At 47.1% G+C, this 24,968-nt stretch overlaps 2 protein-coding genes across 2 annotated transcripts in view; one reads left to right on the top strand and one right to left on the bottom strand.

The window, feature by feature from the left end:
* Positions 1-9,106, top strand: part of LOC134932158 (long-chain fatty acid transport protein 2-like) — a 226,555-nt gene extending 217,449 nt beyond the window's left edge. Inside the window, exons 10-11 of the mRNA XM_063926305.1 lie at positions 7,560-7,690; positions 8,865-9,106. Of these exons, the coding sequence (XP_063782375.1) occupies positions 7,560-7,690; positions 8,865-9,041 (308 nt within the window). The 3' untranslated portion in view covers positions 9,042-9,106. The remainder of the gene's footprint in view (positions 1-7,559; positions 7,691-8,864) is intronic.
* A 15,457-nt stretch (positions 9,107-24,563) lies between these two features.
* MAN2C1 (mannosidase alpha class 2C member 1) overlaps positions 24,564-24,968 on the bottom strand; it is a 136,469-nt gene continuing 136,064 nt past the window's right edge. Inside the window, exon 26 of the mRNA XM_063926304.1 lies at positions 24,564-24,747. Coding sequence (XP_063782374.1) covers positions 24,630-24,747 — 118 coding nt within the window. The 3' untranslated portion in view covers positions 24,564-24,629. The remainder of the gene's footprint in view (positions 24,748-24,968) is intronic.

The following is a 24,968-nucleotide window of genomic DNA, read 5'->3' as shown; positions in this document are numbered from 1 at the left end:
GTCTAGGTATGAGAATATTCTTATCCCTTGTTTGCGCAGACAAGCTGCCATAACCACCATGATCTTGGTAAACACCCTGGGTGCTGTAGCTAGCCCGAAAGGCAGAGCTTGGAACTGGAAATGTTCCTGGAGGATGGCAAACCTGAGGTAACACTGATGTGACAGTGCTATGGGCACATGTAGGTAAGCATCCCGTACATCCAGAGATACCATGTAGTCTCCCGGTTCCATAGCCAACATTATGGAGCGTAACGTCTCCATGTGGAACTTCGGGATCCATATGTAGTTGTTCAACATCTTCAGATTTAGAATTGGTCGATAAGACCCATTTGGTTTCTGGATTAGAAACAGATTGGAGTAATACCCCTGTCCCTTTTGTGATGGAGGTACTGGGACAATCACACCTGACTGCAGTAATTTTTGGACTGCTTCTTGCAGGGCATTGGCCTTCGACTCTATACGAGACGGGCTGGTGCAAAAAAATCTTTGAGGAGGCTGCCTCCTGAATGGGAACCCATACCCCTGAGATACTACCTTCTGCACCCAGGCATCTGTTGTTGACTGTTGCCATATGTGTGCAAATTGCAGGAGTCGGCCCCCAACCCTGGAATCCTCCAGGCGGAGGCCCGTCTCTTCAGGCTGAGGGTTTCTGTTCAGGTTTGGAAGCTGGCTTTTTGCTAGCCCACTGCTTCCTACCCCTGGATTTAAACTGGGGTTGTTTAGGCTCCTCTTTAGCTTTCGCTTTGCTTTGCCAGCGAAATGAGCGAAATTTTAAACCCTTGGACTTAGGGTTATAGGTAGCCGGAAATCTGACCTTTTTCGATTCAGCCTCTGATTCTAGGATATCCGATAAAGGTTTTCCAAATAATATATTACCCACGAAAGGCAATGCTTCCAATTCTTTCTTGGACTCCGCATCTGCCTTCCAGGTCCGTAGCCAAACTGCTCTGCGAGCGACTACTGCCAGGGCTGAAGCTTTAGAAGCAACACTGCCTACATCAATAGCTGCTTCTTCTAAATACTGGGCAGATTGTCTTAAACTGCAGAGACGATCCTCTTGCTCCCTAGTAGGAGAGGGAATGTCATTCTCTAGTTCCTCTATCCATTCGCCCATTGCCTTTGCTACCCAGGCCGAAGCCATAGCAGGTCTTACCACTGCACCTACAAGAGAAAAAATATTTTTCAATAGGCTCTCTACCCTTCTGTCTGTGACATCATTCAAAGAGGTAGATGACAGTGGTAAAGCAGATTTATGCACGAGTCGCAGAACATGTGCATCTACTTTTGGAGGAACTTCTCTCTTTGAACAATCTCCAGCAGGAAATGGATAATAAGAATCCCATCTCTTAGGAATCTTATACTTTTTACTGGGCGCTGCCCAAGACTCATCCATCATTTCCGTCAACTCATCTGACGCTGGAAATTCAGCTTTCACTGACTTTGTTCGTTTGAATACAGGTGCTTTTGCTTTTAACGCTGTCTTGGCTGGTTCTTCCAGAGAAAGCACAGCCTTCACTGCATTAATGAGTTCAGCTACATCTTCTGAACTAAAGCTCTGCGACTGATCATCATACGGAGTTGAATCTATTGTTTCCGCATCATCATCCGATGTATCATCTTGTGTAGTCTGCCATACAGACGTATCTGTCTTAGTCTTACCTGCCCCTTGGTTGCTTGTAGAAGCTACTGGAACCAAACCATAGGAAGGGAGCTGCATGTATGGGTTCATAGTGTAACCTAACCCTTGAGGTGGTGCTACCGGAGCTAACCTGTCCGCTATTGAAGACAGAGTCTTTGCGAACATATTCCATGGTGGCTCTACTGGAGGTTGAACTAACTCCTGTTTTTTACTTCGCTGAAAAGTGAAACAGTTTGCACACAAACCCTCATAAGTGACCAATTGATTCATATCAATTACCCCTGACTTACAAGATAAGCATGTTAGGGCTATGGGAGTGCTTGACAAATTCTCCTCATCACTTTTGCCGCTCACAGACATTTTATCTGATATTGACTACACAATTTTGTGACTGAAAAACACCCTATAATCAGTATATAGAGGTGAAATCAATCTGACCACAGTGCACCTGATTTGAGGGTCAGAACAGGACTGACATTACACAGAAAAGTCAGCACACATACTAGCAGTCAGTCACATGTTAAAGCATTAGACATTGTCATATGAGAATACAACTTCCATAATAACTTAAACATAAGTAGGAAAATTGTACTTCTGTTTTAACTGGTTCTAATTTCAACATAACATGCAGAAAACACAGTAATATACAGGTCTCATATGCAATAGGTACTAAAAAATTAACAATGCATACTAAGAAGTAGAGAGAATTTTTAGTACTGTATACCCTGCCTCCAGAGAGCGGGATACAGGGAGACTCACCACACTTCCATATCCAAGCAAAGACGCTCGTAAGACGCTGAGTGGATTCAGACGCTACTGGTGTACACTGCCGCTCTTGGTAACTGATATCGGACACGGACGCTCACCAACGGACACGGACGCTGAGCGACTCCACGTGCATGCAGACGCTAAAGGCCTGCGACTCGGTCTGGGCGGGTTTTTATCCAGTGTACACAACCGCAGCGTCTAAGCTGCGACAGAGTACCCTCGTGGTAGCGTCTGAGCCGGAAGTGAGGTCATTCAGTTCATGAAACGAGAGACACGCGGGAACTGGCCATGAACTCGGAGGAGGGGCGGCCAGGAGAGCGTCTGAAACCCCCTGTTGACTTAAACTCCCAGGATCGTGGCCTCTACCTAGTCCTGGCGCCTATGATCCCCGGAGCGTAGCGCTGTCACACTCGAGATGTTTGGCGCATTTTAGTCTCCACCAAATCAGTGTAGCTGTGTCCTGACCCCTCTAGTAAGAGGAAGTCCATAGACTCACAGTCTCCCCATGCTCCGGCCACAGCCTGGTTACGTCTGCTGGACCTGCTAGAATATCCGACACAGACGCCCGTCGAGACAGTACTGTACCGCGGAGGTAAGCGTTGTTGCGACCCGGTGGGGAGTTGTTGGAGCGACTCTTTCTAATATACGTTTAAGACGCTGTTAAGAGAAGTCGCTCAAAAACCAAAACAGTAAGTCTGTAAAAATAAATGAATGAAAACTTAAGGCTGCTTTCACAGCAGCCCTGTGACCATGCGGCTTCCTGCCGCACCAAGCAAAAAACTGATCTGACCGAGTCAGTGGGTGGGACTATATAGTGGAGGCCCCAATGCATCCTGGGAGGCCAGAAAGCTCATGACCCTGTTGGTGCCATTTTCGCTGTTGCTCGACAATATCCCAATGTTATCCTGTGGATAATCCTGTGGACCCAGCCAGAGAAAAGGCAGGTAGAATACTTAAGTGTCATGTAAAGTCACAGCACTGACAACCAGGCGGCTTTAGACAGGAGGATTTGCCCAAGCAGTCCCAGGAACAGTGAAGCTAAGAGATAATGGCGCCCAGACACTGACAGGGAGTGAGGGAGAGACAGATATGCAGCTCCAGGGCGGGAACATTTGCGGGAAATGGCGCCCTGGGGCTTCAGGTCTAAGCCTTATCCCCCTGCTGGCAAAACCACCGGGTACTGTGGGCTACTGAAAATGGTTTAGAGAGAAAACCTGACCTGCACCCATGCCCTGGTGATCTAGTGGGATCGCCTGTACTGCCACAGTGTCCACCGCCAGCGCGTGCGGCCCGCCCCCCACTTACCACCTCCCGAAGCTCGGCCACGCGATCCCGGAGAGCCCCCGTCGTGTGTGCCTGACTGTGAAGAAAACCGGAGCCTCCTGCAGTAGTTACCCGGCAACCAGGGCTCGGGAGTGAACAGCGCCGCTGGGGAGAGCTGGAGCTGCAGCAGTGAATGTCTTCTGACATTTACCACCACTGCTGCCCTTGTAGTTTTCACTTTTTTCTTCAAAAAAAGCTCTTCTTAGGGCTGCCTGGAGCAGCCCCTCTGTTATGTGCCTGCTTACTGCAGCACCAACTACAAAACTGAGCTCCTGTGCAGGGAGGCAGGGTTATAGAGGCGGCGGCGCTGTGCATTCTGGAAACGGTCAAAGCTTTGAGCCTGTTGGTGCCTCGGATCAAGATCCTACTCTACACCCCCTATGTCTATCCTTGTGGAGCCCAGTGTACCCCACAGCAGAAAGTTCTTTATCAATCACTGAATTCTTAAAAGGGCTAATATCAACGTATAAGTCCCAATAATAGTCACCTTTGTAGAGTCAAAAGTTTAAGTGAAACGGTTCTTAGTACTGTAAATGGCTATTGACTTTAAGCAGTGAGCCACACATAGATTACCGGCAATTGAGCTCCAAAGCCGGATGCACCATTCTATGGACCTCCTCCGTCTCTCCAGCAATCTATTCGGGTGTTACGAGTGACCGGACTTTACACCGTGCTAAGCAGTGGGTCAGAAGTGTGAGCAGTGCAGCATTGGAAGTGCACGGAGATGTCCGGGCTCACCTCAGCCGGGTCCTTCCCCACTGCGGTGTCCGTGTAAGCAGTGCAATATCGGCTCAAGGGAGCCATCACACCTGCCTTACAGCTGCTGGCTAACATTTCCCCCGTACTTTCTATATGTCCAGGGCCGGTGCAAGGTTTCTCGTCACCCTAGGCAAAACTTCAGCCTGCTCGTAACCCCCCGGCGACTAAAAGCACACACCAGTACCCATTCTCCAGCCCATGATACACATTGAAACCAGGTAGAGCACGCCGTTATACACATTGAAACCAGGTAGAGCACCCAGTTATACACATTGAAACCAGGTAGAGCATGCCGTTATACACATTGCACAAGGTAGAGCACGCCGTTATACACATTGAAACCAGGTAGAGCACGCCGTTTTACACACTGAAACCAGGTACAGCACGCCGTTATACACATTGAAACCAAGTACAGCACGCCGTTATACACATTGAAACCAGGTAGAGCACGCAGTTATACACATTGCACAAGGTAGAGCACGCCGTTATACACATTGCACCAGGTAGAGCACGCCATTATACACATTGAAACCAGGTAGAGCACGCCGTTATACACATTGAAACCAGGTAGAGCACGCCATTATACACATTGAAACCAGGTAGAGCACGCCGTTATACACATTGAAACCAGGTAGAGCACGCAGTTATACACATTGCACCAGGTAGAGCACGCAGTTATACACATTGCACCAGGTAGAGCACGCCGTTATACACATTGAAACCAGGTAGAGCACGCAGTTATACACATTGCACCAGGTAGAGCACGCAGTTATACACATTGCACCAGGTAGAGCACGCCGTTATACACATTGCACCAGGTAAAGCACTTGGCAATTATGATTAAAAATCAGGACAATAAATTATTCTAAACACATTATTAAATAATATATATATATATATATATATATATATCTAATGGGTTTATGGTGCTGCTATGATAGGAGCCACAGACTGGATTTAGACACTACAAAAGTGTTGCGGGAGGAGGGCGAGCGGGTGACAATGCGGCGGGGCTGTTATCATACCAGAGGTATGCGTTCAGGATCCCGGCAGCCGTAATACAGATGCCGGAATCCCGACAGCCACCAGAAAACCAATGCCGGCATCCCGAGGAGATCAGGATTCCGACTACGATATCCAGACAGTCGGGATCCTGAAAGTATGAACTGCCACCAGCCACCACAGGTTTAGCGTGCGGGGGGGGTTAGCTTTAAGCACACACAGGGGGGTTAGGGTACGGGAGGTTAGGGTTAAGCTGCAGAGAGGGGGGGGGGGGTAGGGTAAGGCACTAAGGGGGGGTTAGGTTTAGGCTGTGGGTAAGGGGGGGTTAGGTTTAAGAACTACTGGGGGGAGGTTAGGGTTAGGCTGTGAGTGGGAGGGTTAGGGGTAGCGGAAAGAGGTTAGGGTACTCTCTGCACCCTTGTCGGCAGTGCTGAGATTGGGATGCCGGAGTGTTTTCTCATTTCTAGCTTTATATCATGTAGCCCTGGCTCCGCTCACTTGTATAAGTGCTTTTGACTGATGCAGATGTTTTAGGCAGCTTGACATGATGATCCCAGAAGTAGCGGGTGCACCACAGGTAGCAGCAGTGCCTGCACAATGCTTCATGTTGTATTCTCATAGATCCTTAGCTTGGTCTAGTTGTGAGTGTGGCGCTGCCCTGATATTCCCAGCCCCACTCACAACTAGACCAAGCTATGGATCTATGAGAATACAACATGAAGCATTGTGCAGGCACTGCTGCTACCTGTGGTGCACCCACTACTTCTGCTTGTGGCCCGACCTCAGTGGTTGATGGCTGAAACAACCACTGAGGTTGGGCTACAAGCCCATGACACTCCTAGTAAACACACAAGGAAAGCAACCACCCAAGTTCAGCCACCCGCTCCTAGGCTGCTCACCCTTCCCCACAGCACTTACCACCAGCGCTAACCTGCCGCCCGCAGCACAGCGTACAGCAGCCGCAGAGCTGTCTTCACTCTCTGCCCAGCCCCTTGGGAAGCTGCTGCATGTGACCAGGAGGGGGAGGGGGCACCGCCAGAGGACTGTCAGTGGTAAGGCTCCACCTCCACTCTTTACAGGCAGGAAGCGCCGTCAATTTACAACCAGGAATTGGCTGCAGCTAATTTTTTAAAAGTGAATCCCCGCCCTCCGATCTGGGTAAAATACCTGCTATATCACGGATTTACGAACACTGAGACATAATGACCCTTACACATATGCCCCACATTAATAAAATGTCCTTATACATGTGACAGACATAATGGCCCTGTTACACAGCCAGTCTCTGTAGCACTAACAATTGCAACCCCCATCCCTTCCACACCACTCACCTGGCTGGAGATATTAAACAGTCACGGCCCATGTAGGCTGAGAAGGAGTCTGGTATCTGGGAGAGCCGGGGAGGCAGCAGCAGCGGAGGCAGACATGTGCGGATCGCGGCCTCACACACCGTTGGCTCTGCAACACCTCCTTGATGTGCTCCACCGTGAACATTTTCCGCCCTCCGCTGCCGGCTCACTCCCGCCGCTACCAGCATGGGGAGGGGGGTGGGTCACGTGGGAGCGGGATGTAATCGCGGGAGGGGTGGCGGACGGCATGTAATCACGGGAAGGGGGCGGGTGGGATGCAATCGCGGGAGAGAGGGGGTGCTGTCATGGTGTTGGGCGGGAATATGCAGGGTATCATCGCGGAGGGGGGGGGGATTGTGAAAGAGGAGCTGATTACAGTTGAGCGATGCAGCATCCCTGCTCAGCTGAGCTAGGGGAATAAACGAAGCACTCTCTCATCGGCAGCGTCGCCCTCCAGTGGCCAGCGCTCATAGGCAGCTGGCTAAAGCTGCCTAGTGGTGGCGCCGGCCCCGTATATGTCACATATCAAATTAGTCAATAGTCCTAAACACATGTTATGACTACTACGCATTTTCGGCAAAAGAGATGTCCGACACTAGCAGAGTCTCACGGGACCTGGGGCGCTGAGAGGGGAGTCTCACGGGACCTGGTACGACTGCAGCAATAATTTATGAGGACACATCTATACTACTTTAATTTTTACCTTTTCTATTTTCTAGATCATGAAGGCAGGATTGGAATGGTATCTATCAAACTTAAGGAAGGACAATCATTTGATGGGGAAAAATTGTACAAACAAGTAGCTGATTATTTACCTGCATATGCAAGACCTTATTTTGTGAGAATTCAAGTAAGCAGATTCTATATGTAATTATTGAAATCAATATTATGGACAATAATTTGTCGTCCCCCCCCCCCCCCCACAAATTTTTATATATATATATCTTATATACATACGTCCGAGTCCCATTTATTATGACCACCGCCTACATTTGACGTCAGCAGCCCAGTATGTCACGTGTGTTACGCTGGCTTGGTGGGTATATAAAGGTGTGCGATTGGCCGTCTGCACACATATCACTCGTTGCTGCCATGGATAAAAGGGCTGATTTATCAGAGTTGCAAATAGGGATTATCATCAACTTTCAGGCCAAGGGCGGCAGTGTTTCTGAAACAGCGCAGTTTGTGAATTGTTCGGGTGCTGCTGTGGTGAAGATGTATCTGGACAAACGCACCACTGCGAATGATCGACGTGGAAACTGCAGAGCACCACGTGCCATTGATGTGAGAGGTGAACGTCTGCTATGAAGACGCGTGAGGGCCGACCGACACGCTATAGTGGAGCAGCTCACCATCAAAATAAACCTGGGGCTACCAGACGCGTATTTAAAATGACAGTTTAGTGAACGTCTATCTGCTGTCCATACTGCACACGGCGGTTACTCTGGGTATTAGCTGGTGGTCATAATAATGTGACTCGACTGTGTATATATACTGATAATCAGGAGTGGTGATGCCAAGGACTGCGTCGCGAGACCCAGTTTTCTGGCCCAACAAGCTGCACTGCGATGACAAGGCTGAAGCTTACTCAGCCTGCTGTCGCAGATGAACATCATGACCGATGGTCGCGATGTTCATCGGATATGCAATCGCATCGCAAATGCAGGGAGAAGGTGGTACGCACCTCTTCTTGCATTTGCATTGCTAAGGACTACAAATGCAAAGCTTGCAGCAGCTTTACAGTTGCAATCCTTAATGAATCCGTCCCAATATATATTGCATTTTAGGACAGAAGGCTTGGTGCCTCGATCATTAGATGACAGGATGATACAGTTCTCTTTGCATTGCAGCATAGTGCCACTCGCTCTATAACTTGGGCAGCGATCTGCACTATTACTCATTCTACTTCATTTTACTTTAAAATCACTTTAATAATGTTAAATATATCTATACTTGTGAACACTTGAAGCACCTGTTCAAGATGATGTTGTGTGACTATAATTAAATATTGCTTATATGTACAGGACACCATGGATGTTACAGGGACCTACAAGCAGTGTAAAGTGGAACTCGTCAAAGAGGGCTTCAACCCACTCACCATTAAAGATCCTCTGTATTTCTTAGATGACTCTAATAAGCGATATAAGCCAATGGATTCCATGACTTACAATGCCATTTTGCAGAAGACATTAAAATTGTAGTATGATACAGTAGATAGATCAAAGCTTAATTACAAATTCACAACTTGAATAAACATTTAACAATTTCTCTATCGATTTCTTATAGAATTTGTGTGAAACATCCACTTATCTCTGCTGTGCGACAGAGCAATACATGAGAGACCAGAAGGTTTTTTTTCAACACAAAGTTGTTATTTTGAATTAACACCAATTCATTGTTTTTTTTTTAGAGATTAAGGTTACTGAATAACAGTTACATTCCTGTATATAAACCAATTATAATGACTGATGTTAATGATTTAGTGTTCACTGGTAAATAAAGCTATCCTCAAATTGCCCCATTTGGCATGTCATGGACTTTGCAACTTACTGCGCTATGTCCTGCCAGAGACTTTTTCACTATATACTGTATGCATCTTATTTAAATTACTAATGACGCTGGCATTTCATGTAGCTTCTGTGTATTATCCTAAACTGGATGTAAAGGCAAAGACAGTGGATGCAATCAATACTAGTAACCCGTCTCATGCCTTACACACCATGTATTGTTATGCTTAATCTGCGAGTTTGTATCAATTCCTGAGCAAGAAATTAAGAAGTTATGGTAGACATGCTGTCGATAACTCTTTTTCTCCTAAGTCCACAGTATCTATAGGATATACCTTGGGATATCAGGTAGCGACTTCGGAATGGCACCAACGATCAAAGCTTTTCAGACTCCCAGGATGCAACAGGCCAGTCTCCTATATCCCCACCTCCTGTCTTAAGCAATTCAGTTGTTTTCCAAAAGCTCAAGGCAGGAGCATAATGGACAGCCCTAATCAGGCGAGAACATACACACACTTCCATACAAGGAAGGTGGGATCCCTGTGGATACTGTGGACTTGGGAGAGTTATTGCTACCATTACTTCTTAATTCTCCTGCAGGTTCCACAGTGTTATCCACATGATATACCTTGGGATGTCCCGAAGCAGAATTTAGTGGAGGGGACGCTCCACTAAAGGAGAATCCTTCGCCCGAAAGCAGCGTAATGAGAGGCAAAGGTGTGAAAGGCATAAAGTTTAATGAATGTATTAATGGACGACCATGTGGCTGCCTTACATATCTGCTCAGCTGAAGCCCCACGTTGTGCTGCCCATGAAGGACCTACCTTACGAGCAGAGTGAGCAGAGACATTAGCCAGGATAGGGAGATCAGCTTGAGAATACGCTTTCGAAATAGTCATCTGAAGCCATTGCGCCAGTGTTTTCTTGTCAGCAGGCCATCATCTCTTGTAAAATCAGTAGAGAACAAAGAGAGTGTCTGTCTTTCTGATGGCACTGGTACGATTCACGTAGATTCTTAAAGCACGGACTACGCCCAATGATACATCTCCCGGAGAGAGGTCCGGTCCCTGAAAAGCCGGAACAACAATTTCTTCATTAAGGTGGAACTTAGAGACCATCTTAGGAAGATATACATATCTAGTTCGGAGAACTGCTCTATCTGGATGAAATATCAGAAAAGGAGGGCTACATGATAACGCCCCTAAATCTGAGACTCTTCCAGCTGCAGCACTTGCCAGTAGAAAGACAACTTTAGCCGTCAACCATTTCAAATCCACTTTATGCAGTGGTTCAAATGGGGCAACTTGAAGCGCCCTAAGGACTATTTCTAGATCCCAAGGGGCTGTAGGAGGAACAAAAGGCGGTTGAATGTGAAGCATTCCTTGAAAAAAAAGTGCGAACAACCTGCAGGTAAGCAATTTTCTTTTGGTACCATACAGTTAATGCTGACACTTGTACCTTCAAAGAAGACACACGTAGACCTTTATCCATTCCTGCTTGAAGAAATGCTAGAACTCTTAAAACTCTGAAAGACCTAGGGTCATAATTTCTGGTAGTGCACCACTGAATATAAGCATGCCATATCTGGTAATAAATGCGAGCCGAGGATGGTTTCCTTGCTCTAAACATTGTTTGAATTACCTGTTGTGAAAACACTTTTGCTTTCAAGACGGATGTCTCAAGAGCCACGCCGTCAAAGGCAGTTGATTCACGTGTTTGTAGAGACAAGGACCCTGGGACAGTAGATCTGGACATTTGAGGCAGTAGAAATGGAGTATCTGCTGACAGCCTCTGCAGATCCGTGTACCAATGTCGTCTGGGCCACGCCGAAGCTATTAGTATCAAGGCGCCCTTTTCTTGTTTGAATTTTCAAATCACCCTGGTCAGCAGGGAGATCAGTGGAGACACATATGCCAGATGAAACTCCCACTTCACTGACAGTGCATGCACGAAGATCGCTTTGGGATCCTTTGTTCTTGACCCGTATACGGGTACTTTGTTGTTCTGGCGAGAAGCCATGCAGTCTACTTCCGGCAGTCCCACTTGTTTACCAGAATCTGGAAAAAAATGTCTGGGTGTAAGGCCAATTCGCTTGCATGAATGGCGTGCCGGCTGAGAATGTCCGCTTCCCAATTTAGGACTCCCAGAATGAACACTGCGGACATGGCTGGATGATGAAGTTCTGCCCACCTTAACGTGCAGCTTACCTCCTTCATTGCCCTTCAGCTGCGTGTTGCTCCTTGGTGATTGAGGTACGCTACTGCCGTTGAATTTTATCCGAGCAAATCTGAATCTGCTTGCCGTGAAGTATTTCTTTTGCCTGGGTGAGTGCCATGTATATGGCCCAAAGTTCCAGTATATTGATTGGTAGACCGCTTTCTTCCTTGGTCCACTGTCCCTGGAAGCAGCACTGTTCTATCAAGGCTCCCCAACCCTGAAGGCTGGCGTCTTCCCAGACTTATCTGATTGGGACGGTTTGCCGTAAACTTTTCCTTTTGCTTTACCTTGTGTCCGAAAGGACCGAAAAAGCCAGAAACCTGGGTTTAGATTTATATGTTGAAGGAAACTTCACTTTCTTAGAATCTGCTTCTGACTCCAGAATATTGTTTCATTCTGTACCAAACAGAATATCTCCATCAAATGGCAAAGACTCTAGTACCTTCTTGGATTCTGAGTCAGCCTTCTATGTAAGCAGCCAAACTGCTCTACGGGCTGCTACTGCTGAAGCTTGACAAGCTACTGTACCCCTATCCAAGGCTGCTTCTTCCATAAAGACAGCTGCTTGTTTAATATGTGCAATATGGGACTTTTGTTCTCTAGCAGCCAATGAAAGATCATCTTCCATTGCATCAGCCCAGACCGCTACTGCTTTCGCCATCCATGCTGTGGCCATGGCTGGCCTCACAACTGCCCCTTACAGGGAAAAAACCGTTTTAAGAAAACCATCTATTTTTCTAATCTGTTACATCATTTAATGATGTTGAAGGCAGAGGTACAGATGGGTCCTCCCTTATCTTGGCTCTTTCTGCGCCTAGACAGAGGTTTAGTCATACCTAGGCGATACTTAGAAAGATTACAATGGAGAGAGATAAACGCTCCTCCCTAAGTTCCTGGATGCCAAATCACAATCCTTAGTATCTCTGGACAGCAGGCATGTCAAACTCATGGTTATTCAGCTGTTGTGAAACTACAAGTCCCGGCATGCTTTACCAGATGATCAGTGGAAGGTATGCTGGCAAAGCATGCTGGGACTTGTAGTTTCTTCACAACAGCTGGAGGGCCACGAGTTTGACATACCTGCTGTACAGTATGTTCTATTAGTGTACTAATTAGCACGAACAGCTTGTAACGTACAGCGGCAAGATTAATCTTTCTATGTATAACGGAGAGAGATAAAAGCTCCTCCCTAAATTCCTGGATGCCAAATCACCATCATTAGTATCTCTGTACAGTATGTTCTATTAGGGTACTAATTAGCTGTTCGTGCTAATTAGTACTCTAATAGAAAATACAGTACAGAGATACTAAGTACGGTGATCCAGGAACTTAGTGAGGAGCTTTTATCTGTTTATCCATTATACATAGAAAGATCCGTTTATCCGTTATACATAGAAAGATTAATCTTGCCGCTGTATTTTACAAGCGGTTCGTGCTAATTAGTACACTAATAGAACATACTGTACAGAGAAACTAAGGACGGTGATTTGGCCTGGACATCTGGTGGATGATCACGACTAACGCCTCAGTCAGCCAAGATAACGGAGGACCCCTCTGTAATGTAGATTTACGCACCAGTCGAATCACATGTGCATCTACTTTGGGAGGCATCTCCCTTTTCAAACATTCCCCAGCCGCAAAAGGATAAAGAGAGTTCAGTTTCTTAGGAATTTTGAACTTCTCACTGGGCGTGACCTATGCCTCCTGCATAATTTCCATCAGCTGTTCTGACCCTGGAAATTCTGTTTTGGGACGTTTAAACACAGGTGCCTTAGAGTTTTACAAAGGCTCTGCTGCCTCCTCTAAAGACAAAATGGCTTTCACTGCATTAATTAGCTCAGGTATATCTACTGAGCAGAGACATTCATCATCTCTATATGCAGACCCAGAATGTAAGGAATCAGCTTCATCATCCGAAGCGTCCTCTTCTGAAACGTGTTTAGATTGTGAAGATGTTGTTTTATGTCTATGTGATTTCATTTCTATAGGACTGTCAGCCTGTTTTTGTTGAAAGGCTGCAGCTTCCTGAACTGGATGTGTCATAACCCAGGAGTAATGTTGCACGTAAAGGTTAATAGGGTAACCTATACCTGGTACAGGAACTGGCATCATTCCTTTGGCTATATTGGATAACATTCGTGAAAACGATGCCCATGGAGGTTCAGCTTGAACCTGTGCCTGCCTTGGTTTAGTAAGGAGGCTTTGATGGAAACTAACAACTTGCACATAACCCATTTTGTACCAGATCTTGAGAGGTTAACCCTGCTTTGCCGGACGAACATGATATTAATGTAGGTGATGCTATAGAGCAGGCATGTCCAAACTGCGGCCCTCCAGCTGTTGAGTAACTACACATCCCAGCATGCCCTGACACAGCTTTAGCATTCTCTGACAGCAAAACTGTGTCAGGGCATGCTGGGATATGTAGTTTCACAACAGCTGGAGAGCCGCAGTTTGAACATGCCTGCTATAGAGAGAGTGTATCCTCTTCACTCAACATTACTTAACCAAGTAACAGTGCAGGAAGAACAAAGCACTGGGCGGGCGCCCAGTATCCTCTACGGACTACGAGAAAAGGATTTAAAATCCTATTTTCTCTTACGTCCTAGAGGATACTGGGGACCACATTAGAACTATGGGATGTACCAAAGCTCCCAAACCGGGTAGGAGAGTGCTGAGGTTCCTGCAGAATTGATTGGCCTCTGAGGACCTTCAGTTTGCAAAGTTCTACAAGTTTAATACTTTGACCAAACATGTTCGAACCTGACCAAGTAGCTGCTCGGCAGAGCTTTAAAGCCAAGACACCCTAGGCAGCCGCCCAGGAAGAACCCACCGACCTAGTAGAGTGGGCCTGTACAGATTCTGGACATGGCAAACTTGCCGTGGAATAAGCATGCTGGATAGTAAGTCTGATCCAGCGTGCAATTGTCTTCTTTGAAGCAGGACACCCAATCTTATTGGGATCATAAAGTACAAACAGCGAGTCCGTCTTTATGTGATGAGCTGTTCTTTTCACATACACCTTCAAAGCCCTCACGACAGCCAAAGACTTTGAAGTAGCAGAGGTGTCGTGACAACCGGAACCACAATAGGTTGGTTGATGTGAAACACAGACACCACCTTAGGAAGAAATTGCTGACGAGTTCTGAGTTCAGCTCTATCCTCATGGAAAATTAAATAGGGACTTTTGTGAGACAAAGCCCCCAGCTCCGACACACGTCTTGCTGAAGCCATGGCCAACAGTGTGACGGTCTTCCACGTAAGCTATTTTATGTCCACCTCCTGTAACGGTTCAAACCAGTCCGATTGGAGGAAATGCAGCACCACATCGAGATCCCAAGGTGCCGTGGGAGGCACAAAGGGAGGTTAGATGTGCAGAACACCCTTCAAGAACGTCTGGACTTCACGGAGAGAAGCTAATTGTTTCTGAAGGAAAATGGACAAGGCCGAAATCTGGACTTTTATGAAGCCCAGACGTAGGCCCACATCCACTCCTGCTTGTAGAAAAAGCAGGAAACGTCTCAGATGGAATTCCACCACAGAAATTTTTCTGCTCTCACACCAAGAGACGTATTTCTTCCAAATACGATGGTAATGCTTAGACATTATCCCCTTCCTTGCTTGGATCATAGTCAGGATAACCTTGTTAGGGATCCCTCTCCTGGCTAGAATCAGCCGTTCAACTTCCATGCTGTCAAAAGTAGCCGTGGTAAGTCCTGATAGACGAACGGGCCCTGTTGCAGAAGAGCCTCGCGAAGAGGAAGAGGCCACGAATCCTCGAGGAGCATCTCCAGAAGGTCCGCATACCAGGCCTTTCTTGGCCAGTCCGGAGCAATTAGAATTGCTTGAACCTTTTCCCTTTTTATTCTCTTTAGAATTCTTGGGATCAGAGGAAGTGGAGGAAACACCAACACCCTCTGATAGATCCATGGTCAGGGAGTCTACCACCACCGCCTGTGGGTCTCTCAACCTGGAACAATACCGCATCAGCTTCTTGTTGAGATGAAAGGCCATCATGTCGATCTGTGGATATCCCCATTGACATGTCAAGCACCTGAATACTGCCGGGTGAAGGCCCATCTCCCCCGGGTGCAGGTCGTGTCTGCTGAGGAAGTCTGCTTCCCAGTTGTCTACTCCCGGACTGAAGACTGCTGACAACGCCACAGCGTTTCTCTCTGCCCAGAGGAGTATTCTTGACACCTCTGATATTGCTGCTCTGCTTTGTATTCCGCCCTGTCGGTTTATGTATGTTACTGCCGTCACATTGTCCGACTGGCCCGGAGTTCCAGAATGTTGATTGGAAGGACGACTTCCTGACTGGACCATCTTCCTTGAAACTGCACCGCGAGTGACTGCTCCCCAACATCTGAGGCTTGCGTCTGTGGTTAACAGAATTTATTCTGAATTCCAAACCTCCGACGAGGTGAGAAGTCTGTAGCCACCACAGAAGGGAGATCCTGGCTTTTTGCGACAGATGGATCCTCTGGTGCATGTTAAGATGCGATACGGACCATTTGTCCAACAGATCAAGCTGTAAGGGTCTTTCGTGAAACGTTCCGTATCGAAGAGCCTCGTAAGAGGCCACCATTTTCCCCAGAAGGCGAATGCACAGATGCACCGATATCCGGGTTGGCTTCAGGACATCCCGAACCATCGACTGAATCACTAATGCCTTTTCAAACGGAAGGAACACCTTCTGTGACTCCGTATCCAGTATCACTCCCAGGAATGCGAGCCTCCATGTTGGCTCTAGGTGAGATTTCAGAAGGTTCAAATCCACCCATGATCCTGGAGAAGTTTGGTTGAGAGCGCAATGCTGTCTAGCAACCTTTCCCTGGACGGTGCTTTTATCTGGAGATCGTCTAGGTACGGAATTATGTTCACTCCCTGTTTGCGGAGTAGAAACATCATCTCTGCCATCACCTTGGTGAACACCCTTGGTGCCGTGGAGAGACTAAATGGCAGGGCCTGGAACTGGTAGTGACAGTCCTGCAGTGCAAACCATAGGTAAGCCTGATGAGGCAGCCAGATCGGAATGTGAAGGTACACATCTTTGATATCCAGAGACACTAGGAATTCTCCCTCCTCCAGATCTGAGATCACCGCTCTCAGAGACTCCATCTTGAATTTGAACACTCGTCAGTACGGTTACAACGACTTGAGGTTCAAAATTGCTCTCACCGAACCGTCCGGTTTCGGTACTACCTTGTTTAGCTGATGAGGAGGAACTGGAACAATGATGCGAGTCTGTACCAGTTTTTGGATGGCATGTTGTAAAATTATACTTGCCTCTTGTGAAACTGGCAAGCCTGATTTGAAGAATCTGTGAGGTGGGAGCTCTTGGAACTCCAGTCTGTAGCCCTGGGAAATAAGATTTATGACTCAGGGATCCTGGCACGAATTTAACCAGATTTGACTGAAGAATTGTAGGCGAGCTCCCACCTGACAGCCTTCCAGGCACTGCGGTCCACCGTGATGCTGAAGTCTTTGAGGAAGCAGAGTCTGAGCTCTGTTCCTGGTTTGCGTGGTTTACCTCTTGCGCCGCTGGAGGACATAGAAGCACCTCTGGATTTGCACTTGAATTTGGCCGTCCGAAAGGACTGTAACTTAGAAGCTGAATAAGTCTTCTTGGTTGGGGGCCTGCGGAAGGAAGATATGTAGACTTACCCGCAGTAGCTGTGGAGTTCCATTTGTCTAATTCATCTCCAAACAAGGCCTCTCCTGTGAATTGTAGGCCTTCCACGCGTTTCCTGGAATCCGCGCCAGCAGTCCACTGGCGTAGGCACAAGCCTCTGCGTGCCGACATTGCCATAGCGGTGGTGCATGCGCTAAGCACGCCTATTTACTTTATGGCTTCCACTATAAAGTTCGCAGAGACCTGTATATGCTGCAGGAGTAAGACAACATCCCCCCCCTAGATAAGGAATCTAACCCCTCAATTAGGTTATCTGACCATTTTGCAATGGCTGTAGTGATACATGCACATGCATTAGTGGGTCTTTGGGCCACCCCAGCAGCTGTGTACAGTGATTTGAGTGTAGTCTCAATTTTATGATCAGCCGTGTCTTTTAGGGAGGCTGCACCAGGAACAGGCAATACAATTTTTTGTGACAGCCTAGAGACTGATGCGTCCACTATCAGGGGATTTTCCCATTTTTTCCTATCCTCCAGAGGAAATGGAAAAGATGAGAGTAACCATTTAGGGATCTGAAACTTATCAGTATTAACCCAAGGTTCTGCAAACAGGGTATTCAATTCCTTTGACGCAGGAAGTGTGACTAAGGACTTATTTTTTACATTGAAATAAGATACCTCACACTCCTCTGACACCTTATCAGGAATATGCAGAACATCTCTGATAGCCTCTGTAAGAGCCTCTATTCTCTGTGACAGAGCCGCATTATCCCCTCTGAGTCCACCTCTCCCTCCTACATGTCTGACCTTTCAGAGTCAGACTGCAGGATATGGGCCAAAGATCGCTTTTGCGGACAAATGGGAGGGGACTGAGACGCTGTGTTGGGGACCGAGTCTCTGTTCATAAACTCATCTACAGTCTGTATTGCGTCTCTTTCTCATTGCGGGACAATTTTGTAGAAAGAGTTGAGATCATTCCCTTAAGAGAATTAACCCATTCCAGTTCAGCCCCACTAGTCTGTGAACCCTGAGTACCCAGAAGTGAGAGGAACACTCCGCTATACAAGACACACACTCTTTGCCTGAGATAATGTAATGTGACAGCACACACACACACAGAGCAAAGGTTAAGCACAATTAACCCACAAAGAGCCCTTCAGGGAGACAGATGTTTGGAGCCAGCCCCCACCGCGCCCTTTTTGCTAATGCCAAGCTTAGCCAAGTAGCAGACTAAGTACCCTGATAGGGGACTTCGTACACTAGTAATCGCTCCTCCCCTACTATGACCCCCTCGTACCGCTGAGGTAATTTGGAGTCACACTGGAGGAGCTGTGCGTCCCTGTCCTGTCAGCGTCTGTGTCCACTGCAGAAAGAAAATGGTGCTGGTGAGCTGCTGGATCCTCTCATAGTGAAGCCCCGCCCCTTCAATGGTACACGGTCTTCCCGCTATTTTTATATTGGCTGAGGAATCTGGTGCTTAAAACTGAGAAAACAGTTTTAAGGCTGTTGTGCCAGTCTGGGTACTGTGTACAGTGTACGGGGACGCAGTTGTGTACTGTGTTCGGAGAAGCATTCCGTCCCATTTAGAAGTCGCGCGTCTCCGTACCCTCATGCCGCCATAATGGCCAGCGCCCCGCTAGCCGGGATGCCGGCTCAGTACTTGCCACTCTTCATTATTCTGGCTCTGTTAGGGGTGGCGGCGTGCTGCGGGACTGTACGCTCGCCGTGATGGGCTTGCAAATAGGTCCCCCTAAGTCCCACGAAGCAGGCAGGCTGGTGCCAACCAGCTCTGCCTGAAAATAACAAATATAGAAAATAAATGCAGAAAACTCTTCAGGATCTTCCTTCAGCGTGACCAGCTCCTCCGGGCACATTTTCTAAACTAAGTCTGGTAGGAGGGGCATAGAGGGAGGGCCAGCCCACACTATCAAATTCTTAAAGTGTCCATGGCTCCTAGTGGACCCGTCTATACCCCATGGTACTAAATGGACCCAAATATCCTCTAGGACATAAGAAAAACATATTACTGCATTACCTTATATAGGACTTTAATGTATTCAGACGCACAGCGAAAGATACAGCATTAACAGTTTACAAGACTCATATGCATCAGGCACTTATACAACTTCTCATTAGCCCAAGGGTAGGTAGAGACTCAGTGCTGCATCACCTGCCTCAGGATAGCAGTATACAGGGAGACTTAACCCCACTTCCAGGATCGATCATTGCGCTAACAAATGCCAAGTGGGTCCGGACGCTACCAGTGAACACAGACGCACCAGGGACACAGCCGCACTCCGCTGAGCCTGGGTTAGTTTGATTACTAGCGTCTCAGACGGAAGTAGGGAAAACAGTTCATGGAAGAAAACTCGGAGGAAACTGGTCATGAACCGTGGGGAGGGACGACTAGGGGAGCGTCTTACTCCCCACTGCTGACATCAACCCCAGGGATCGCGGCATCACACTAATCCCTGGAACCTATGATCCCTGAGGCCTAGCACTGGTGCATCCGAGGAGGCAGCCGCGCCAGCGACTATTTAGTAGTCTCCCCCCGAAACAGTACAGCCGTGTCCTGCGTCTCAATCCACTACACAGAACTGACGCCTTACCTTCTCCCTGTTCTCCGTCCACAGCCTGGTAACATCAGTCTGGACTTGATAACGCCTGCCAAAACAGCACTGTACACATAAGCGTTGTCGTGACCCGGCGGAGAGTTGATGGAGCGACTCTTTCTTAGGTGCGTATAAGATGCTTTTCAGAAAAATCACTCAAAAAATGTAAGGCCATAAAAATAAACTAAAAAGCTTATGGCTGCCAAAAAAATCAGCAGCTCCTGCCGCACCAAACAAAAAACTTAAATGCCTGACCCAGGAGGCAGGGATATAGGAGACTGGCCGTTGCATCCCGAGAGTCTGAAAAGCTTTCATCGTTTGTGCCATTCCGCTGTCACTACCTAATATCCAATGTATATCCTGTGGATACCACTGTGGACCCTGCAGGAGAAAGTACCAATCGCACTATAAAAGAGTTTGCAATGAGGATGCAAAATTCAGAAAAAAGTACAGGAAATGTAAACATCTAAGTCCAAGCATCTAGATTCTAGTTCAATAGGACACTAAGTGAATGAAGACACATTTTTCCTACATAACATGGTGGCCCTATGCAAGTTATTATTATATAGTAATATATATTTGTACTAACTTCCATACTCTTTTAATGGCATACAGTGTACATACTGCATTAGTCTACATTTATCATCAGAAGCATGCACACCTAGCCAGGGCTGTAACTACGGGCACGACCCTTGCCTCTGGCTACAGGTAGGCACCCTGCCATGTACAGCTGCATGGAGTGAATTAAAGATGCTCCAGGCACTGCTGCCCTTCAGTGTTCTGATGGTCCCGCCCCCTATGTGAGACATCATGATGTCATGCGCAAAGGGGACAGGTCTGGCATAGGGGGTCACCCCTTTACAAGCCACAAATAACCCGAGTTATTGCTGGGTTGGCACGCAGTGGAAACGGTTCCCCAAAAAGTTACCTGGGTTGATTTACTCGGCAATCCTACCCGGGACTCCACCAGGGTTGAACACTGCTAGAACCCGGGTAGCACGGAAGTGTAGGTCCGACAGACATTTGGGGCCCACCAGAAAAACCAGACTTCCCACCTGGTCAGTCCAGCCTTGCCTGTATCCGAAAATGCTTGGGACCAGAAGTATTTTGGATTTTTAACTATTTTGGAACAATTGCATATCAAAATGAAAATATCCTGGTGATGGACCAAAGTCTAAACACAAAATGCATTTATGTTTCACCTTATGCACATAGCCTGAAGGTAAATTTTATGCAATATTTTTAATCATTTTTTACATGAAGTAACGTTTGTGAGCACTGAACCATCGGAAAGTGAAGGTGTCACTATGTCAGTCACTGTAAAAAAAAAAAAAAAAAATTGGATTTCGAATATCAGATTTTTTCGGATATGGGAGACTCACCCTGTATGTCTAAAGGCAAAATAGTGTTCTTAATGGAAAAAAGTGCAATTATACCAATTTAAAAATGAGCAGTGTGTGGCTGTAAAGACAGGAAAACACAAAATACCATTTTTTTTTTATTGTACCAAAATATAATGTTGACATATGTAGTATATAATGTGACATACATATGAAACACATAGGGGTATATGCAATAGCGGGCGAATTGGCAAAATAGGCGAATTCCGGGCCGTTTTCGCCTCCAAAAATCAATTCGCCTATGCAGTGCAGTCATTTTTCGCAAAAAAACGGCCCGTCAAAATTCGCCTTTTCTCAATTCGCCTTTTTCCGAATTCGCCTTTTCTGCAATGGTACAGATGCTGCAATTCGCCTCCAGCATATTCAATTCAAGTTTGGAAATTCGCCTGCAGTGCTTTTAGACAGCAAATTCGCGATTTTCACTCCGCCACACTTTGGAGGGTGAAAACAAATAAAAAATTTTTAAACATGTTTTTTTTTGTGTTTTTTTTTTTAGGAATAGCAGATCTATTTATATTAGAAGGGATTAGGTTTTTTGTTTTTTTTTGGGGGGAGGCACAAATATTATTTATATATTTTTTAAAATAATATTTTTATTTTTTTATTTTTTTTATTGCTGGAACGGTAAAATCCGGGGAAAAAATGGCGTGGGGTCCCCCCTCCAAAGCATAACCAGCCTCGGGCTCATTGAGCTGGTCCTGGTTCTAAAAATGCGGGGAAAAAATTGACAGGGGATCCCCCGTATTTTTAAAACCAGCACCGGGCTCTGCGCCTGATGCTGGTGCCAAAAATACGGGGGACAAAACGAGTAGGGGTCCCCCGTATTTTTAACACCAGCATCGGGCTCCACTAGCTGGACAGATAATGCCACAGCCGGGGGTCACTTTTATACAGTGCCCTGCGGCCGTGGCATCAAATATCCAACTAGTCACCCCTGGCCGGGGAACCCTGGGGGAATGGGGACCCCTTCAATCAAGGGGTCCCCCCCCCCCAGCCACCCAAGGGCCAGGGGTGAAGCCCGAGGCTGTCCCCCCCCATCCAATGGGCTGCGGATGGGGGGGCTGATAGCCTTTGTGTTAAAAAAAAAAGATATTGTTTTTTCCATTAGTACTACAAGTCCCAGCAAGCCTCCCCTGCAAGCTGGTACTTGGAGAACCACAAGTACCAGCATGCAGGAGAAAAACGGGCCCGCTGGTACCTGTAGTTCTAATGGAAAAAAAATACCCAAATAAAAACAGGACACAGACACCGTCGACAGTAAAACTTTATTACACACTGCCGACACACACATACTTACCTATGTTCACACGCCGACATCGGTCCTCTTCTCCATGTAGAATCCCGGGGTACCTGAAAATAAAAGATCAATTATACTCACCTCAACAGGCTCCAGAGATAAATCCACGGACTTGGCAAAAAAAGAAAGCGCATTTACCCGCACCAAAAACGGACTGAAAGGTGTCCCATGCTGACACATGGGACACCTATCCACGATTAAGATCTGTCAGTGACAGTTGTCACTGACAGGTCTCTAAGCCAATCAGGAAGCGCAACTTCGTTGCGCTAACCTGATTGGCTGATCGCTGTGACAGCGCATCGCACAGCTCCCTCCATTATATTCAATGGTGGGAACTTAGCGGCTAGCGGTGAGGTCACCCGCCGGTCAGCGGTGACCGGCGGGTGACCCCACCGCTAGCCGCTAAGTTCCCACCATTGAAAGTAATGGAGGGAGCTGTGCGAGGCGCTGTCAGAGTACAGACGGCGTCCAGCCAATCAGATGAGCGCCACGGCAGTAGCGCTTCCTGATTGGCTGAAGGGACATCAGTGACAGGAGTCACGTGATGTCCCGGCATTCGGGGAGAGGGGTCCCATGTGTCAGCATGGGACCCCTTTCGGTCCGCAGGTCCGGTTGTTCGTTTTCTTTTTTTGCCAAGTCCGTGGATTTATCTCTGGAGCCTGTTGAGGTGAGTATAATTGATCTTTTATTTTCAGGTACCCCGGGATTCTACATGGAGAAGAGGACCGATGTCGGCGTGTGAACATAGGTAAGTATGTGTGTGTCTGCAGTGTGTAATAAAGTTTTACTGTCGACGGTGTCTGTGTCCTGTTTTTATTTGGGTATTTTTTTTCCATTAGAACTACAGGTACCAGCGGGCCCGTTTTTCTCCCGCATGCTGGTACTTGTGGTTCTCCAAGTACCAGCTTGCGGGGGAGGCTTGCTGGGACTTGTAGTACTAATGGAAAAAACAATATCTTTTTTTTTAACACAAAGGCTATCAGCCCTCCCATCCGCAGCCCATTGGATGGGGGGGGACAGCCTCGGGCTTCACCCCTGGCCCTTGGGTGGCTGGGGGGGGGGGACCCCTTGATTGAAGGGGTCCCCACTCCCCCAGGGTACCCCGGCCAGGGGTGACTAGTTGGATATTTGATGCCACGGCCGCAGGGCACTATATAAAAGTGACCCCCGGCTGTGGCATTATCTGTCCAGCTAGTGGAGCCCGATGCTGGTGTTAAAAATACGGGGGACCCCTACTCGTTTTGTCCCCCGTATTTTTGGCACCAGCATCAGGCGCAGAGCCCGGTGCTGGTTTTAAAAATACGGGGGATCCCTGCCCGATTTTTCCCCTGCATTTTTAGAACCAGGACCAGCTCGATGAGCCCGAGGCTGGTTATGCTTTGGAGGGGGGACCCCACGCCATTTTTTTTTCGGGTTTTTCCCCGTTTTTTCCCGTTTTTTAAAATCGCGGTAAAATCCGCAAAATCGGCCGATTTTCGCCCGCGACTCTGGCGAATCCGTTTTTCATTGCATATGGTGAATTCCGGAAGCCACCTTCCGGAATTCACCTGGCGAATTTGGTCGAATTGAAAAAACGGCGATAATTGCCGCGATTTCGCCCGCTATTGCATATACCCCATAGTCTTTGGCATTTAAGTAAACCAAGGCATGTACAGTCATATAATCATATAAGAATCTTTTTCCTGTAGTTCGTATCTGTGTTTTATAGCATCACTAATCACAGCAAATAATTTTGGTCCATTTTAAAATGTGACATTCAAAAGAAGGAATCAGTTGTAAGTACTGATCACCCGGCAGTGGGGGTAATTCCAAGTTGATCGCAGCTGGATTTTTGATAGCAATTGGTCAAAACCATGTGCACTGCAGGGGAGGCAGATATAACATGTGCAGAAAGAGTTAGATTTGGGTGGGTTATTTTGTTTCTGTGCAGGGTAAATACTGGCTGCTTTATTTTTACACTGCAAATTAGATTGCAGATTGAACACACCCCACCCAAATCTAACTCTCTCTGCACATGTTATATCTGCCTCCACTGCAGTGCACATGGTTTTGCCCAATTGCTAACAAAAATGCTGCTGCGATCAACTTGGAATTACCCCCTGTGTGCGGCACTCAGAGGAAGCTACCTCTGCAGGACTAGGAGAACAGAGAGCACCTTAAATGGAGTAAAAGAAAGTTTCAGACCCTGGTCCTCCAAAATAATGGTCTGTCTGTCACTTGGACGTTCTAGGAGGTCACACCTGTGAGGAGCGAGAACATTATTTTACAGAATGTTATGTAACTGGTGCAAACAGAAATACTAAAAGCACTGTGCACTGAATGAATATAAGTAAATGGAAATAAGCACAATATTATATTGTTACATTCTTCATCTAAACGGTACTGCCCTAAACAAACCCTTTATGGGAAATCTGACCTCAGATGACCTCGGTGATTTTCATGATCTATAATACCGCTGGGC

The sequence above is a fragment of the Pseudophryne corroboree genome, chromosome 6 (assembly GCF_028390025.1).
Source record: "Pseudophryne corroboree isolate aPseCor3 chromosome 6, aPseCor3.hap2, whole genome shotgun sequence".
Classification (NCBI taxonomy): domain Eukaryota; kingdom Metazoa; phylum Chordata; class Amphibia; order Anura; family Myobatrachidae; genus Pseudophryne; species Pseudophryne corroboree.
This window is presented reverse-complemented; position numbering and strand designations above follow the sequence as displayed.